Source organism: Herpailurus yagouaroundi, unplaced genomic scaffold, assembly GCF_014898765.1.
Source record: "Herpailurus yagouaroundi ecotype Mexico unplaced genomic scaffold, PumYag 166, whole genome shotgun sequence".
Taxonomy (NCBI): Eukaryota; Metazoa; Chordata; class Mammalia; order Carnivora; family Felidae; genus Herpailurus; species Herpailurus yagouaroundi.
In genome coordinates this window covers 27,530,066-27,546,754 of record NW_024412407.1, presented here as the reverse complement: position 1 = coordinate 27,546,754, position 16,689 = coordinate 27,530,066, and the positions used below count along the sequence as shown (strand labels likewise).

General features: G+C 34.6%; 2 protein-coding genes across 10 annotated transcripts in view; one reads left to right on the top strand and one right to left on the bottom strand.

Moving 5' to 3' along the window:
* The window catches only part of SLCO1A2 (solute carrier organic anion transporter family member 1A2), a 132,275-nt gene that overhangs the window by 104,371 nt on the left and 11,215 nt on the right, over positions 1–16,689 (bottom strand). The window lies entirely within an intron of this gene.
* IAPP (islet amyloid polypeptide) lies at positions 37–11,244 on the top strand. Of its 2 annotated transcripts, XM_040488737.1 has the most exons (4): positions 37–62; positions 5,331–5,527; positions 5,857–5,951; positions 10,910–11,244. In XM_040488737.1, the coding sequence occupies exons 3-4, from the start codon at positions 5,872–5,874 to the stop codon at positions 11,097–11,099; spliced, it is 270 nt and encodes an 89-aa protein (XP_040344671.1). In that variant the 5' UTR covers positions 37–62; positions 5,331–5,527; positions 5,857–5,871; the 3' UTR covers positions 11,100–11,244. The 2 variants fall into 2 exon arrangements, with proteins under 2 accessions (XP_040344671.1, XP_040344670.1); XM_040488736.1 differs by lacking the exon at positions 37–62 and having other exon boundaries at positions 5,286–5,527.

Sequence of the window (16,689 nt, the reverse complement as noted above, 5' to 3'; positions counted from 1 at the left end):
TGTCAACAGGCACTTAGGTTGTTTCCATACTCTGGATATTGTGAATATGCTGCAATGAACATGTAAGTACGGATATATCTTCAAGACGATGATGTTGTTTTCTTTGGATATATACACAGAAGTGGGATTGTTGGACCATACGCTAGTTCCGTTTTTAATTTCTTAAGGAAGCTTCATAGTGTTTTCCATTGAACTAATCTACCAGCATTGTGCAAGAGTTCCAACATAGGATAATTTGAACATCAAAAAAGTGGGGATCAAAATACATGTATATTAAAATATAGGGGTTCACAATGAGAACCACCCCCATCCCACCCCAAAAAAAACCTTTAAGGTCATATTTAGAGGATGCTTGAGAACCATCTCATTACTGTATGCAGAAAACTCATGAATGAGAGGAAAGAATGAAGTATATATCCTGCTTTTTCTTTAAAACTGTACCTCAAGGTAGTGAAATACTTAATGAAGAATGCTCTCCTTTATTGGAGAATTTCAGCAAATAATTGTACAGGGAATAACAGAATTAGACTATCACTGGAAGCCTGTAATAAAACAATGGTTCTAGGCAATTATAACCAATGGTTGCTAAAATCAGAGTGAAAGGCTAATGGAGAACTCAGAATGGACAATGTGGCTGACAAAATCTGACCTCGCTGATCAGTCTTAATGCCATAAAAGAGATTCAACCAGATGTTGTAATGCAGTAGGAATAAACAGTATCACTGAAGCATTCTTACCTGAATGTGATCAAGCCTCTAGACCAAACAACCAGTATAGAGAAAATACAAGTGAGAAAGGAACACATTAAATGATACCTCATGATTGCCATCAGCAAAATCTGGGATGTGGGGAATTCTGTACAATAAATGACCTGTTTTCTTTAATAAGTCAATGGTAGGAAAAAGAAAGGAAGGAAAATTATATATTAAAAGAGTCATGAGAGACAAAAAAATGCAATCTTATTTAGATTCTGACTCTAAAAGACTAATTAAAAATATTTTATAGACAACTGAAAAATGTGAACACTGATTAGATTGTTTAATTATATTAAGGAATTACTGTAAAATTTCACTTTAGCTATACCAACAATTTTGTAGCTATGTTGTATAAAGTATCCTTGTCTTTCATGAATATAAACCTGAAAAATGTTACATATAAAATTGTATAATGTTTAGGATTTGTTTTTAACAATCCGGTATGGAGTGGGAGGAAAGTAGGTAGGAATATAGAGAAAATAAGATAGATTTGTGATTTGATAATTATCAAAATTTTATATACATTTGAAAGTTTCTGTAAAAAAAATTAAATGTAAATATTAAAAAAATCTATCTAATATTGATACAATCAAAATGTTTTATTTTTTTTTAATTTTATTAAATGTTTATTTATTTTTGACAGAGAGAGAGAGAGAGAGAGAGAGAGAGCATGAGCAGAGTAGGGGCAGAGAGAGAGGGAGACACAGAATCCAAAGCAGGCTTCAGGCTCTGAGCTGTCAGCACAGAGCCCAATGAGGGGCTTGAACTCACAGACCATGAGATCATGACCTGAGCCGAAGTTGGACGCTCAACCGACTGAGCCACCCACACGCCCCTCAAAATGTTTTATTAAAATATTAGAGGAACACGATAAAGAAGAAAAGTAAGTGTGCTGTTAAATGCTAATTCTTGGGGTGCTTGGCTGGCTCGGTTGGTAGAGCATGAAACTCTTGATCTCGGGGTTGAGTTCAAAACCATGTTGGGTATAGAGATTACTTAAAAATCAATCAATCAATCAAGTAAATAAACTAACTAACTAACTAACTAACTCTTTATCTTCCAGAGTAGGATATGTGCTGTTAGCACAGAGCCTGATTCAAGGCTTGATCTCATGAACCATGAGATCATGACCTGAGCTGAAACCAAGTCAGACACTTAACTGACTGAGCCCCCCAGGTGTCCTAAGAAGAGATTATTTTCAAAATATGGAGAAAACAGCTAAAATCGCTAAAATTGATTACCTATGGAAAGCAAAATTCAGAGGTAGGCTGAAGGAAGACAGAAGACTGCTGTTTTTATTATTAGACTTCTGATAGTATTTGATTTTTAAAAATTGTAGACACACAAATTTGATAAAAAATAGAAATTATTTTCTAAAAGATTTATAAAATATATTTTATAAATTTCATGAAAAGCCCATTAATTTGTATTATTAATTATATCCTAACCTGGCTCTCATTTTAATGCTCTGTTCCCATTCACTTGTTCTCCATACTTAATCCATTGTCAAATCATGAAATGATCCCAAATGTGATTTGAACTCATTTACTTTTCTACTGCTCTGCTATCACCCTATGTGTAGCATCACTGTCTCACATCTGGACACTGCCATAGTCTTCCAACAGATTTCCTGCTTTTACTCTTGCTCCCCTCTGATCCAGTCCACCCACAGTGGTCAGCCTGATGTTTTCTTTATTATTTTTTTATTACTTTTTTTATTTGAGTGTAGTTGACGTACGTTACATTTGTTTCAGATGTACAACACCACATTGATTTTTTAACGCTATAATCTTTACACCAATTTCTCCTTCAATTACCTGAATTTTCACATGTTGTTTCTCAGATCTTAAACACTTTCCATTACTTTTTCCTTTGTCATCTCTTATGGTTTAGGATTCAACTTAAACATCACCACTTTTCTTTCTCTCACTACCAAATTAGTTTTCTCCACAGCACTTCACACTTGTAATTACATAGTCACTTGTTCACTTTGATTTTGTTTCCTTCACTGGCTCTAAGCTCCCATGACAGCAGGGACTTGGCTTTGTTCAGTGTTGTAGCTCTAGTCCCTAGAACATTCCCTATCATAGAATGTGTCCTTAATGAGTGTTTATTGAATCATAAATAAATGGAATGTGCAATAGACCAGATTTTCTCAAACTTTAGTGTGCATACAGTCACCCAGGGAAGATATTTTTAAATTAAAAAAAATTTGTTTTCAATGTTTATTTATTTTTGAGAGACAGAGCGTGAATGGGAGTTGGGGCAGAGAGAGAGGGAGACACAGAATCTGAAGCAGGCTCCAGCTCTGAGCTGGGCTCAAACTCACAAAGCATGAGATCATGACCTGAGCCGAAGTCAGAGACCTAACTGACTGAGCCATCCAGGCACCCCAGGAAAATCTTTTCTTAAATGCACATTCTGATTCAGTAGCTCTGGGGTGGGGCCTGAAATTGTAACAAGCTTCCAAATAAGGCCAAAACTGCCATGGCATTACTTACGCTTGGACTAGCAAGGCTAAAGTGGGTACAAAGATGAGTGACAGTAATGTTTGTCATGTAGGAAGGAGCTTATTATCTGGTAATGGAGTTACCTCATAAAGACAATCTACCACCTCCACTTTCAATGGTGTAGGAAGCATGAAAGACCTAAAGCTGTTAGAGATTGGGATAGATGTTGACCTTACCAAACATTAAAGAGACTGCCTAAGGCTGTATTTGGCTGCAACTGAGTCATTTGAAGTGTTATAATAAGATACAACATTTACAGGAAGGAATTAGCAATTCAGTATATGAGAACAGAGATCCTTTATAACAAAGAAATAAATATCATGGAACAAGGAGATGAGAATTTGAATTTCACTTTGGCCTGAGTAGCTGTGCAACTTTAAGCAGCCACTTACATTCTCTGAATCACTGTATCATCATCTAATGATGAAAACAGACGTGTGAAGATGAAGTGAGGAATCATATATCAATTAAATAACTATGACTGACATAAGGTAGCCCTTAAAAAGATTCAGGTTCTCCTGTTCCTTTCTTAGGTAGAACATTTTCCTTATAACATTAATTTCCTACAGGGAGAGAGAACCAATTTTTGAATGTTATGTTTGGCACCTTCAACATCTCAGAGGGGAAAAAAAATAGGGAAATAAAATAAATATGTAGCTAAAAGCAGGTATTTTGGTTTAAAGGAACACTAGACCATAAATCAGAAAAACCAAGCTTTGGCTCAAGGTTTCAACATGAACTAGATGTATAATGCTGAATAAGCTATTTAACATCTCTGGGCTTCTGTTATCTTTTCTAAATCATTGTATATACTTTGTTAAATACATCAATCATTTTCTTACAGGAAATTATCATTCTTCCAAATCACTTGATTTTTAAAAATATTTTTTAAGTTTATTTATTTATTTTAAGAGAGAGAAAGAGACAGAGAGAGGATGAGTGGGGGAGGGGCAGAGAACGAGGTAGAGAGAATCCCAAGCAGGCTCCCAACTGTCAGTATGAACCTCCCCCACTCAGGGCTTGAACCCACGAACCATGAGCTAATGACCTGAGCCGAAATCAAGAGTCAGACGCTCAATCAACTGAGGCACCCAGGTATAACCCAAATCATTTGAGTTTATGTTTTCTTTCTTTTTGGAATATCAGTAAATTTTACAGAAATATTAAAATTGCAGAATCATTGGATAATTAGAATAAGGATTCGGAAAACTGATTTTTTTCCTGAAATTTTTACTAACCACCCTCAAACTATATTACTAAGCTTTAAAGAATTATATGAGTTCAGTGAACTTATTTTTTTTACTTGGAGTACTTCCATCGTTTTTAGATTGCATAGATATGCATATTTCCACAAGCATTTGGAATTTGTCTTACTTGCTACATCGGCTATTGTCATAACTTAGAACATTAACTTAAATATAACTTAGAAATACAAGAAAAGAAAGAACAATTAGGAGAAAATAAAAATAACAAGTTAAATATTCTTTCAAAGTAATTGTGATGTTTCTATGTAATAATAGAAAAAGTCAGCAAAAAAATTCTTAATCACATAGATATGTGTCTCTATTTAAATGCTGACAAATGAATTTGGGGATTGAACATTATGGTTTTGCTGCCTTTAATCTTCCATCCCCATTTCATTATAAGTAGCTTTCGATTTCTTTCTGCGCCCCCCCCCCCATCTTTTTAAGTGTCTTTTTTTATCAACCCTGGCCTCATAGTTTACTCTACTACTGAATGTTCATGGAATTAAGCCATTGGGGTCATTTGGCTTTAGCTTCCTCATTAGATTCTTCAATGTCCCTGGCTTCACTCTTTGCATATAAACACATTTGTTATTCTTAATCACTTCTTTCTATTAATCCTTTACTAGAGCATACCACTTAATCTTTGAAAATCCACTCTTGTATTTCACAAAAATGGAAAATTCAAACTTCTGCTGTGTGTGACACACCATTAACTGCACAAAGACACTCTGTATCTGCTACCTTAATATTTACTGATGTGTTAATGTAATATAATAATGACCCATCTGCTTCTGCTGTCTATGAGGCACTTTCTATAGGGATGGAAATTAATGACAGTTTCTCTGAGCTGCCTGATGTCAGAGCCGGGAAAGGTGTGAAGAGTATATAAGAGCTGGATTACTCATTGGCAAGTGTGGGGGCAAATACTCCAGTGGATGCAAGCTTGGGATTGTTTATAAAGCTTTCTTACCATTAGAGGCATTCTCTGATATTACTGACGCTGAAACACTAAAAGGTAAAGAGCTTCCTGTTTATGGGAAAATATCATTTGTTTAGGGAAGCTTAGATTTGGGATCAAATATATACTTATTTCAAAGAAAGGCTAAAGCAATAATGTGGTATAATATCAACTTTCCAGATCGTTTAGAGAAGGAAATTGGGAAATTGAAAATTTTGAAAATATTTGAAAATTGTTTAAACAGTATTAAGAGACTGTATCAATAAAATTGCTATATTTGGAGATTATGTTTAAAGAGATTTTTTTAAAGTAGGCTCTAGTCTCAAGTTCCATCAATCAGAGCTATAAGACATTTCTTGATTTCGATGCTGAATTATTCTTTTCAGAAAATTTGAGAAGCAATGTGCCTCCTGAAACTTCCAGTAGTTCTCATTGTGCTCTTGGTTGCACTACACCATCTGAAAGCTACCCCCATTGAAAGGTTAGTAACAAAAAATCCTGTTTCTTTTGTAAAATGTGGGAAAATTAGAATTAAAAACTGCTATATAACTAACAGCCCTTATGCCATTAGATTTCTGATGAAATCATGCTTAAGAACAGTACATTAAACTGTTTATCTGTTCCTTGAATTCTGTGTTCTTTAAAGAATAACACCAGTGGTTGATGACTTTCTGACAGAACTGACAGAAAGGAATGGAATAGTTCCAGTTTTATCAAGAAATATGCTTTTGCATAAGAGACTCTTAAAAACTGAGAACAAACTGAGGGGGGGTGGGAGGGCAGGAAGGGTGGGTGATGGTTATTGCGGAGGGCACCTTTTGGGATGAGCACTGGGTGTTGTATGGAAACCAATTTGACAATAAATTTCATATTAAAAAAAAAAAGAAAAAGAAAAAGAAATATGCTTTGGAACCTAGAGGGGCAAAACCAGAACATGAAGCAGGAAAAGCCAAGGGTAGTATTTTCCACTATATTAACCTGATTCTAAAACAAACTGTAAAAACTTAATTAAAGCATATATTTTATAACAGGTGGGATTTTATTGTCTATTTACAGATTTCTTTTTCTCCTTGGAGGGCTCTGGCAATATCCAGAACTTTTACATCTCTTTCTGGAAATCAAAATACATAGAAATAATCAGGGGGCAAATTAAAAATTTTAAGAACTAGTTAAAAAGCCATTTGTAGTCAGGCTCTGGGCTGATGGTTCAGAGCCTGGAGCCTGCTTTGGATTCTGTGTCTCCCTCTCTCTCTCTCTGCCCCTCCCCCGTTCATGCTCTATCTCTCTCTGTCTCAAAAATAAATAAATGTTAAAAAAAATTTTTTTAAAAAGCCATTTGCTCTTAGGGTTTTTTTTTTCTATATTGTTAACTGTTCTGTTAATGAAATAAAATTATAAAAAAATATATTCTTCATAAGATTACTTCTGAGCTGCACTAAATGTAAATTAATACTTCTTGAAAATGAATTCAGTAGGTAGCATGTTCACCAGGATTTCCTAAAAAGGTTTATTTGAAAAGGTGTCATGTCATTTAACTGGTAATATTTTAAGGAAGTCTAAAAACTATCAGGTGATAATGTTAGCAGTAATTACAACTTTCAAGTGGAAAGCCTTTAAAACTGTAATTCTTTTATTTAAAAGATTCTCAAGTCCAAATGCATGCATATGTCATATACAATAGAGTGAGGATTTGTTTGTACTTAAATCAGTTTGACTCCTTGTAGTCTTTTAGGACTGAACTTACACATTCTTTAACACCAAAGAGAGTTAAGTTTATTTTTGAAGAGTTTGCTTTAAGTCATATTAGAACTTTTCTCATAGAATTATTAGCATCTTGTCCATTTTCCCTTGGGGTGTTTTTTCATTGAGGTGACAATCTGTGGTGATATGTATATTTCTACAGCACCCACATGAAACAAATAGCAGGAGTTATCAGACTTCCTTTGTCCTTTCAGGCTTATCGAATTTACAGGATGTTCTCAGAATTGACTCTGATTTTCAATTGGATTTTTGTGGATAAAAATAACTAAAACTGACATGAAGTTTCTGGTAAACCAGCAGAACAATAGAATGACAGGAAAATTAGCAGTATTACTTCATAATTCTGTCTATATCTTGATCTTTTCTTTCATTAGGTATAGACATTTGATAAGCATCTTTATGCAGTATGGCTTCATGGATATTAGTTTATTAGGAAGTGAACTTCACTTGAAAATAAAATAGTATATAACATTATTATCAAGTTATTTTCACAATCTCTTACTTAGAATCTTTATTAGAGATACTTGTAAAGCATTCTTCAAATTGCTCTTTAATGGGTTTCTTGAAATGAGTATGTCTGGTCATTTTTTTAATGAAAATTTATCATCCTGAGCTGTTCAACCATGTAATATTCTATAACCTCAAAAAAAGCTTCTTGAGAAAGCTTCTTCAGAAAATGACTCAAATTTCAAACACCTTTAAAAGACAAAGCTGATGTTGATTTATCATTCAATGAATGTGATTTTTCTCATAAAATTTAATCATCTCACTTGAGATCTTTTTTAACTTCTACACATGTATGAGGTGAGATTAAGAAGTAACAAACTGGGGTGCCTGGGTGGCGCAGTCGGTTAAGCGTCCGACTTCAGCCAGGTCACGATCTCACGGTCCGTGAGTTCGAGCCCCGCGTCAGGCTCTGGGCTGATGGCTCGGAGCCTGGAGCCTGTTTCCCATTCTGTGTCTCCCTCTCTCTCTGCCCCTCCCCCGTTCATGCTCTGTCTCTCTCTGTCCCAAAAATAAATAAAAAACGTAAAAAAAAAAAAAAAAAAAGAAGAAGTAACAAACTTGGGGCACCGGGGTGGCTCACTCAGTTAAGCGTCAGACACTTGATTTCAGCTCAGGTCATGATCTCACAGTTGGTGGGCTGATGGCACAGAGCCTGCAATGGGATCCTCTCTCTCCCTCTCTCTCTGCTCCCCCTCATGCTCTCTCTCTCTCTCTCTCTAAAATAAAAATATAAACAGTTCAAAAAATCTTAAAATAAAAAAAAAAGTAACAAACAGACTTTAGAAGTCATACAAAAAATAGTTATTTAATACTCTTGACTGGAGCAACAGGATCATACATTTGCCCACACCTTTTAAACACTCAGTTGTAAACCTGCTTAGCAGATAATCAGAGATTATCTAACAGTATAATTAACAGAGTTTTCAAGCTATACACATAGGAGCTTGCTGTAGGAATTCTTATACTTCCACAAATTAATATCGAGAGCTAGAGCAGGGATACAGTTTAAAACTTTTAAAAACCCTGAAACTGAGGTGTTTTTAAAGAGAGACAATTTAAGAGTGATACTTTAGCTTACAGTCTTCATTTTTTAAACTCTTAAAGTTAAGGACATATGCATGTGTATAAATTGTCAATAGCTTTGAACCAGTGTTTGTTACTAGATGCTAGGCAAGCCTTGCCTACCCAAGTAGTTAAAGAGAACAAAATGCCTGAAAGTAGGGGCGTGATGCCTTTTACTAACCATTTAATCTGTCTTTTTCCATCCTAATAATAGTTTGGGACAGAATCTTGTACATACTGTTGCTATGTTTACATGAAAAGTTGTGTTTGTGAAAGCATTTGCACAATAATGAAATCAGTCATCATAAAAGCTCTTAATATTTCTGTTTAGTAGAATGATGGTTCTTCTAGCTAACCCAAATAAGATAACATTTTGGTTGGAATAATTTTAAATCCTGTTACAGACCTTGAGAGCAATTATCAAAGTACCACTCAGATATTTAGCAAATAGACTAGTTCACACTCTACTCCAAGCATTTGCCAAACATATCTTGGAACAGATATCACCTTTCCAATTTCACTCAGAAGTTTATTTATTTCTTTATGTTTATTAATTTGAAGTGTTTGGGTCAAATTCTAATTTCTGCTTTTTTCAAGAAAAGTTTATTCTGTTTCAGAATTAAATGTCTGATGTATGAATTATTGGTTTAATCCTTAAAAAGCATTAAATCATTCTTTGGAAATGCACATTAGCCATGCTTACGACACATGTAAAGAGAAATAATTAAATAGATAATATGAATAATACTATATATACCAAGTAATTATGTCTCAGAGTGGATTTCCTTTGCCTGAATAATTGGTTTGTCAGCATACACTTAGACTCAACCCAATACCTAATACCAGAAGGTATCATCCAGATACCTAATGCCATAAGAAATTATTGTATTTAGGAAAAAATATGAGAATAAAAACCCTCAAGTTTCACATGAGATTTAAAAACACCCCGAGGCTATCACTATACAGAGATACAGATAAGAAGTACTCTCCACATAAAGTAAACACATTGAAATAAAATATATGCATTTTGCCCCAAATTATGTAAAACCACTGGCTTCTGAACATTGCTTCATACCTATATTTCTTTCTCAGTTTATACTTATCCTAAGTTTTACCAATATTTTTATTTCTATGGAGCTGAAATTAAAACATTTCCCTAGCTTTTATAATCATCTACAAAAAGGAAGCATGTTATTATTCTGTATCCATTTCCAATATCATTTTGAGAGCGCATTAAAACAAAAGGTGGTACAAAAATGTAGAGTTGACAAATAAATTCTGTAAAAAGAAACAAAAGTTAAAATTCAAATCAATTGTTTAACCATAGTGATCATTTCTGACTTACCTATAATATTATTATGCAATTGTTCCAGCTGGCCGAAAGAATGTGGTGAACATTAATACTATTAATATAAAAAGTCTTTTAGTTTTAACATTCAGCCTAGTCTTATCATTAAAATTGTTAAAAGGAACTAAGTAGGTGGCAGAAAGATAGTAACATTCATGTATTTATATTAAGAGTAACAGAACTCCCACACTACAATAGTCCAAGTGTAGGAACAGATGGTAAATTTGATTCTCTTGAGACTTAAAAATACTTGAAATTTATTTCTTAACACCCCTGATTTGATGATCTCAAGGAACTTAACAAAAATATCTTACACTGCTTAATTTTTATTAGAAAGATGTGGGAAATGAATATATATGTGTTTAATTCTACATATTCCAGATTCCATATACATTTTCTATTCTAAATGCTTTTTATATATTGAGAACTAGATTCATCAAGATTTAGAAGAATATAACATAAGGAAACCTTTTATTATTATTGTTACTGTTTGGAATATATTCTAAAGTTTCAAAGGATCATACTGGGAAATTCAACATTGACTATAATGGAAGTTTTGCTGTATGATTTCCTAGTCAAAAATCGATTCTGCTGCATTTCAAGGTGTCAAAAAAAAATCTGTTATCCAGCTGTTTCCAAACCAAAACACTGAGTTACTTATGTAAAAGTAACCAGTTCCCATTGATATATTTGTTGTCACATTAATATATCCAACCATGAGTCTAAGTCTCTAACCTTTCATATTTGTTCTATGCCACCAGTAACCAAGTGGAAAAGCGGAAATGCAACACTGCCACATGTGCGACCCAACGCCTGGCAAATTTCTTAATTCGTTCCAGTAACAATCTTGGTGCCATTCTTTCTCCTACCAATGTGGGATCCAATACATATGGAAAGAGGAACACAATTGATATTTTAAACAGGGAACCATTGAATTACTTACCCTTTTAGAGGTCAATGTACCTCTAGAATTCTTTTTGTTTCATGTACAAATATTCTAGTGATTTCCTGTGTAATTTAACATTAGCATGAACCTGCGTCTGTATGTCCCATGTTTGTTGCCAGTACATATAAATTGTCTTGAAAAGAATTGTTTTATTTTATTTTTTTTTTAATTTTTTTTCCAATGTTTATTTATTTTTGGGACAGAGAGAGACAGAGCATGAACGGGGGAGGGGCAGAGAGAGAGGGAGACACAGAATCGTAAACAGGCTCCAGGCTCTGAGCCATCAGCCCAGAGCCCGACGCGGGGCTCGAACTCACGGACCGCAAGATCGTGACCTGGTTGAAGTCGGACGCTTAACCGACTACGCCACCCAGGCGCCCCGAATTGTTTTAAATTTAACACTAATCAAGGTCCCATAATAAAAAGTCAGTATCTTTAAAAGTGAAGTGTTCTTGTTATAGATTTTTATTTTAAAAACAATAAAAAGTCACTCTTTAGCTTGTATTGCTATGGCTTGAGTTTGAGAACAAAGGAGAAAATGGTATCTGGAAACTTGGTAAATTGTAAACAGCTAAGAGTAAAGTTAAGAACATTAAAAAAACCAGTAATCATAAGGACCGTTGTTAAGTAATTCATTTTGCATTAGATTTCTAAAATGAGATAAAATGCTACATAAAAATTTTAATTAATTTTTGCTCTTACTCAGTCAAAATATTTTTTTTGATTGCTGGATTTGCTGGTACTAGAGGTTGCTTTGCTGGATTTGCTGGTACTAGAGGTTATTTAAAAATCTTAAAGCAATTTGTGTTCATGAGGGTTTCATTGTGTGTTATCATCGATGTGCTTTTGTTAAACATATATGCCTTTTATCCTGCTCAAGTGACTTTCAGCAAACCTCAGTCATATTCTGATGCAGCGTATTGCAAAAGCAACTTGTGTTCCTATTAATCATGTTTTCAACTAAAAGACCACAGACTTCTGGGAATTGTATACTGTATGGTGATTTATTTGTTTGTTAAACCTATTGGACGTTTCTGGCAGAGGTTACATATGTATGATACATTTTTTTTTGAAGGAAGCTGTTGAATTGGCTATGAACTGTAATGTTTCCCTCTAAGTCTCATTTATATAGGGGTATCTGCTTTTCTCTGTGAGTTAGTTACCTTTGGAAACAGCATTAACTGAGATAAATTGCTATCATGCTGTATTATGCCATTTCTAAAAGCACTCAACTTGTATTTAAAAAAAAAGTAGAAAAAAAAAGCATCTCAATGTGAGAATCTGACTCATTGACTTGATTTATACATTAAAATTTCCCCTTATGAAGTATGCCTTAGATTGTCATATTATAGTTGTTTGTGTGTATAGGTGTATAGAAACAGGAGATGATATTTATAATGATTTATGTCATAAGTTGCATTTTGAAATAAATAAGTTAATGTATAAATTCCTATTTGTGATATTAAACTGTTGGCCCTTCTTTCAAAGTGGAGTTGAGCTCAACATTTTAAATTAAGGAAGGTATGATTAAATTATAATTTCTTACACTTAGTTATTTAAAAAATTTCCCATAACAGTCTAGTTTATGTTTTTTAATATTTATTTATTTTGAGAGAGAGACATAGACAGAGTGTGAGTGGGGGAGGGGCAGAGAGAGAGGGAGACATAGAATCTGAAGCAGGCTCCAGGCTCTGAGCCCAACACAGAGCCCAATGTGGGGCTCGAGCTCACAAACCGTGAGATCATGACCTGAGCTGAAGTCAGTCACTTAACCGACTGAGCCACCCAGGTGCTCCAATAACAGTCTACTTTAAATAAAACTGTATTGCATATCAACTCTATAGCAAAATTATGTGTGATTATAGTAACCTAACAACCTCTGGTGCTAAGGAGTGAAATGTAGGTAGGGTTGCTATGTAACTTATTCTAAGCAGGAGATTTTGGTAAAGAAAAGAATTTACTATATTGATATAAGAGATATTAACAGTAGATGTCCATATAAATTTATTCATTAAATTTATCAAAGTGAAACATTTGAACAAATTCAGGATTATTTTCTTGGTTGGTAGGCCAATAAGAATCTCATAGAAGTTGGAAATGCCTTATTGCATGCAGTTTACCAAATACTTTCCCTGCTTTTTTATAATTGCCTTGTGAAAACAATGAGTAAAACTCAATTGATACAATTGGTGATATTAACAGTAAGTTTTGGGGACTACATTTATCCCAACCTTTCTCATTGTGTCTTGGATACTTGAAATCATAGGTACTTTTGAATAATCTAGAAGTGAGTTAAGCCTCCAAATACTCACATGCATGGCACAAGTTATATTTCACTAAACTACTAAAAATACAAATGATTTCCCTATCTTCCATGTTGCAATACAGAGTTAGACAAGAATTTATTTAGTAAAACTCCATTTAAAACTTCTGGAAATTCTCTCGGAGTGCCTGGGTGGCTCAGTTGTTTAAGTGTCCTGTCTGATTCTTGGTTTCGGCTTAGGTCATGATCTCATGGTTTCGTGAATTCAGGCCCCGTGTCTGGCTCTGTGCTGACAGCCTGGATTCTGCTTGGGATTCTCTCTCTCTCTCTCTTTCTCTCTCTCTCTCTCTCTGCCCTTTTCCCACTCATGTTGTCTCTGTCTCTCTCAAAATAAATAAATTAATAAAAAAAAACTTCTGGAAATTCTCTTGAGCATTTTGAGAAACATTATGCAATGAACATCTTACTTCTGTGAAGCCTGAATATCATTACCTAGCAATATTATGTAGAATACCTTTTGGTCAAGAGAAGGAAAGCTTGTGAGTCCAAAGCTCCTTAAGTTGAGTACAAAACAGACTTTTTAAATAAAGTAGGAGGAAGTATTCTTTGTCTACTGATTCTTCTTTACACACACACACACACACACACACACACACTATCCAAAGCTATGGAAAGATTCATCTTACACTCAGTGCATTTCTAGTAGACATTATAGTGCTCACCAGTATCCTCTCTTTCCTGAACCTACAAGAGATTATAGTCTCAACCCTTTTGTATTTAAGTGAGGCCATTTGGCTAATTCTGGCCAAATTTAGCGAAGTGATATGTCATTTTCAGGCTGATCCAGTAGGTAAAAAACCTACAGTTTTCAATCTTTCTCTTTCCTCTACTGCAGCAGTTCCTGATGAGGATGGACACATCCATCAGGTGGGAGCTCTGAGTAACTTCATGGAGAGCATTCCATTCTTGGACACGGAGTGTTATCAAGAAATAAACTTTTATAACTTATCTACAACCCACCATAATACAATAACCAAACTCTAACTTTTACTCAACCTAACAAACCTGCTTCTCCTATCGGCTTTATGAATAATAGCATAAGCATTCTCTCACTATAACTCAGTCTTGACATCTTAGAATTATCACCAATTGCTCAAATTCCTCACTCCACACATTCAAATCAGTTACCAGGACACATGTACTTGAAAGTCCCCTTGCTACTAAGGTATGTTTCTCCTTTCTTCTCCCATTGCCAATAATGTAACTTCAACCTCTTTACTGCAAGTCAGGACCCTACAGCAACCTGCAGATAGTTCTCCAACGTCCAGTATTTTCTGCCATTCTATACACAAATGCCTAAAGCACATTTCTTATATCAGTCTTCTACACAGAATTTTTAAAAGGCATGTTGTTAATCTACTAAAATCCATCAAATTCTTTAGCCTAACATTCAAGTCTCACCACAAACTAACCCCAGTCTTCTTTTCCAGCTATACTGCATAGCATCTCACTTTATACATTTATTCCCTGTCAAACTCTGGTTGTTTTAGTTGTTCCTAAACTGATATCATCACATATCCTCTTCTTTTCCAGTCTCTGTCTCTTCCCTCCATTCCCTCCAAGCTGAACAACTGTCCCCAGTGCAGCCTTTTGAAACCTTTTAATGACAAAGTCAAGAATCTTTCATCATTCTTTTCCTGAATATGATTTCTCCACCCACTGAGCTGCCATCACACTTTGAGGATATATTTCAGATTCAAAAGAAATACATTATTTTATATTATATCACTATTTGTATTAAAAATACTATGTTGTTATGTTGTTGCTGTCTTATTTGGGTAACTGACACATTTCTCTTCAACATTGCTAGGTTCCTAAGGGCAGAAACTAGGACTTAGTCTCCATTCCATGAATTTTCTATTTTACAATCAAGGAGCTTAAGCCTATTTGCACATTCTGGAGAAAGGTAAGCTACTTGAACGATTTCCTTTTTCTGTTCTTGATATTGTTCTGGCACAGAGCTTAACAGTTTTTGTTTTCTGAAAATTACTTGACATTCACTTTTGGTATGGAATATACCTTACATAGACTAGAACATATTAATTATGGTTTTCTTGCCTTGATTTGAATTACTAAACACTTGGGAAATGAAATCCATCACCCAATAAAGTTAACATATTTTTACACAATTAAATATTTAAATTCCTTAAGATAACTATTGAAATAAAAATCCTAAATTTCCATATTAAGTGAGATTAAGTAACTTCCATAGAAAATGGGTTTTCTGGTGGAGTGGGACAGGAGCAAATGGCCATGTTTCTCACCTTACTGCTTGAAAAATGCCTTTTCATTTGAAAAAGCATAAAATATGCTATCAACCTTCCCTTTCCCCTTATTATTGATTTAGACTATACACTGAATTCCTAAACAAAATTTGAATCTTTGCCTATTGCTTAAACTTTGAAAATTATTTATTGATCACTTTTGTGAGAGTGTAGTGTATATTTGTCATTCCTATTCATGCGGCTCTTTAACCTATATCATTTGGAAAGTATACTAGCTGAAAGATCCCTACTTTGAAACATTTATTGATAGTGAATAATGAGATCTTCTGGACATCTCCAAAATGCTACTACTTATCTGATAATTATTTAAAGGGGTTTTTCATATACCTAGGCTTTATAATACAGTGCCATTTTTCTACTGCTAAAGAAGTTACTGGGTAACGAGGTCCAGTTAAAAATTCCATTGTTGTTTCCAAGGCCCCTTGGTGTCTACAAATGGTGTGAAATGCACCTATGTTGGGTAAATAATGGCAGATTCTTTAAAAATTACTGTCAAATTCTTCACTTCTTATTTGCATAGGAAAAAATGATGATTTCAGACCTGCTATTTCTTCACAATGACAGATGGGAGATTTGCATTTGTTCCACGGCAACACTCCTTGGAGTGATTAGGAGAGAGGTGATGAGTATGTGTCCTCATTAGTGCCTTAAGATAGGAAAGCTAGATGGTCTGGAGTCATGTACACTTGTGTGACTAAGGTCAAATTACTTTGAACCTCTCTTTCCTCATATATGGCATGAAAAAATATTTCTGAGATTGGCTGTGAAGATGAAAAGAGATTGTATCATTAATGAAAACAGCTGGGATTTTTGGCTACAAATCTGCTCTGCAATAAATGCTGGTTCTCTCCCTTTCCCCTTGGAGATGAAGCCTCCTCTCTCCCTACAAAGCATTTCCCACAAAGGCCACCTTGCCAGAGCACAATGACCTTGGGCCACACTTTGTAAGGGAGAGGTACCTGCCCACTGTAGAACTAAGCCAGGTGC

What these genes read in the sequence shown, in the direction of transcription:
- IAPP (XM_040488737.1), top strand. Translation starts at nt 5,872, where the DNA reads ATGTGCCTCCTGAAACTTCCAGTAGTTCTCATTGTGCTCTTGGTTGCA. An exon ending in AAAGCTACCCCCATTGAAAG is followed by an intron (nt 5,952 to 10,909) that starts GTTAGTAACAAA and finishes CTATGCCACCAG; the next exon opens with TAACCAAGTGGAAAAGCGGA.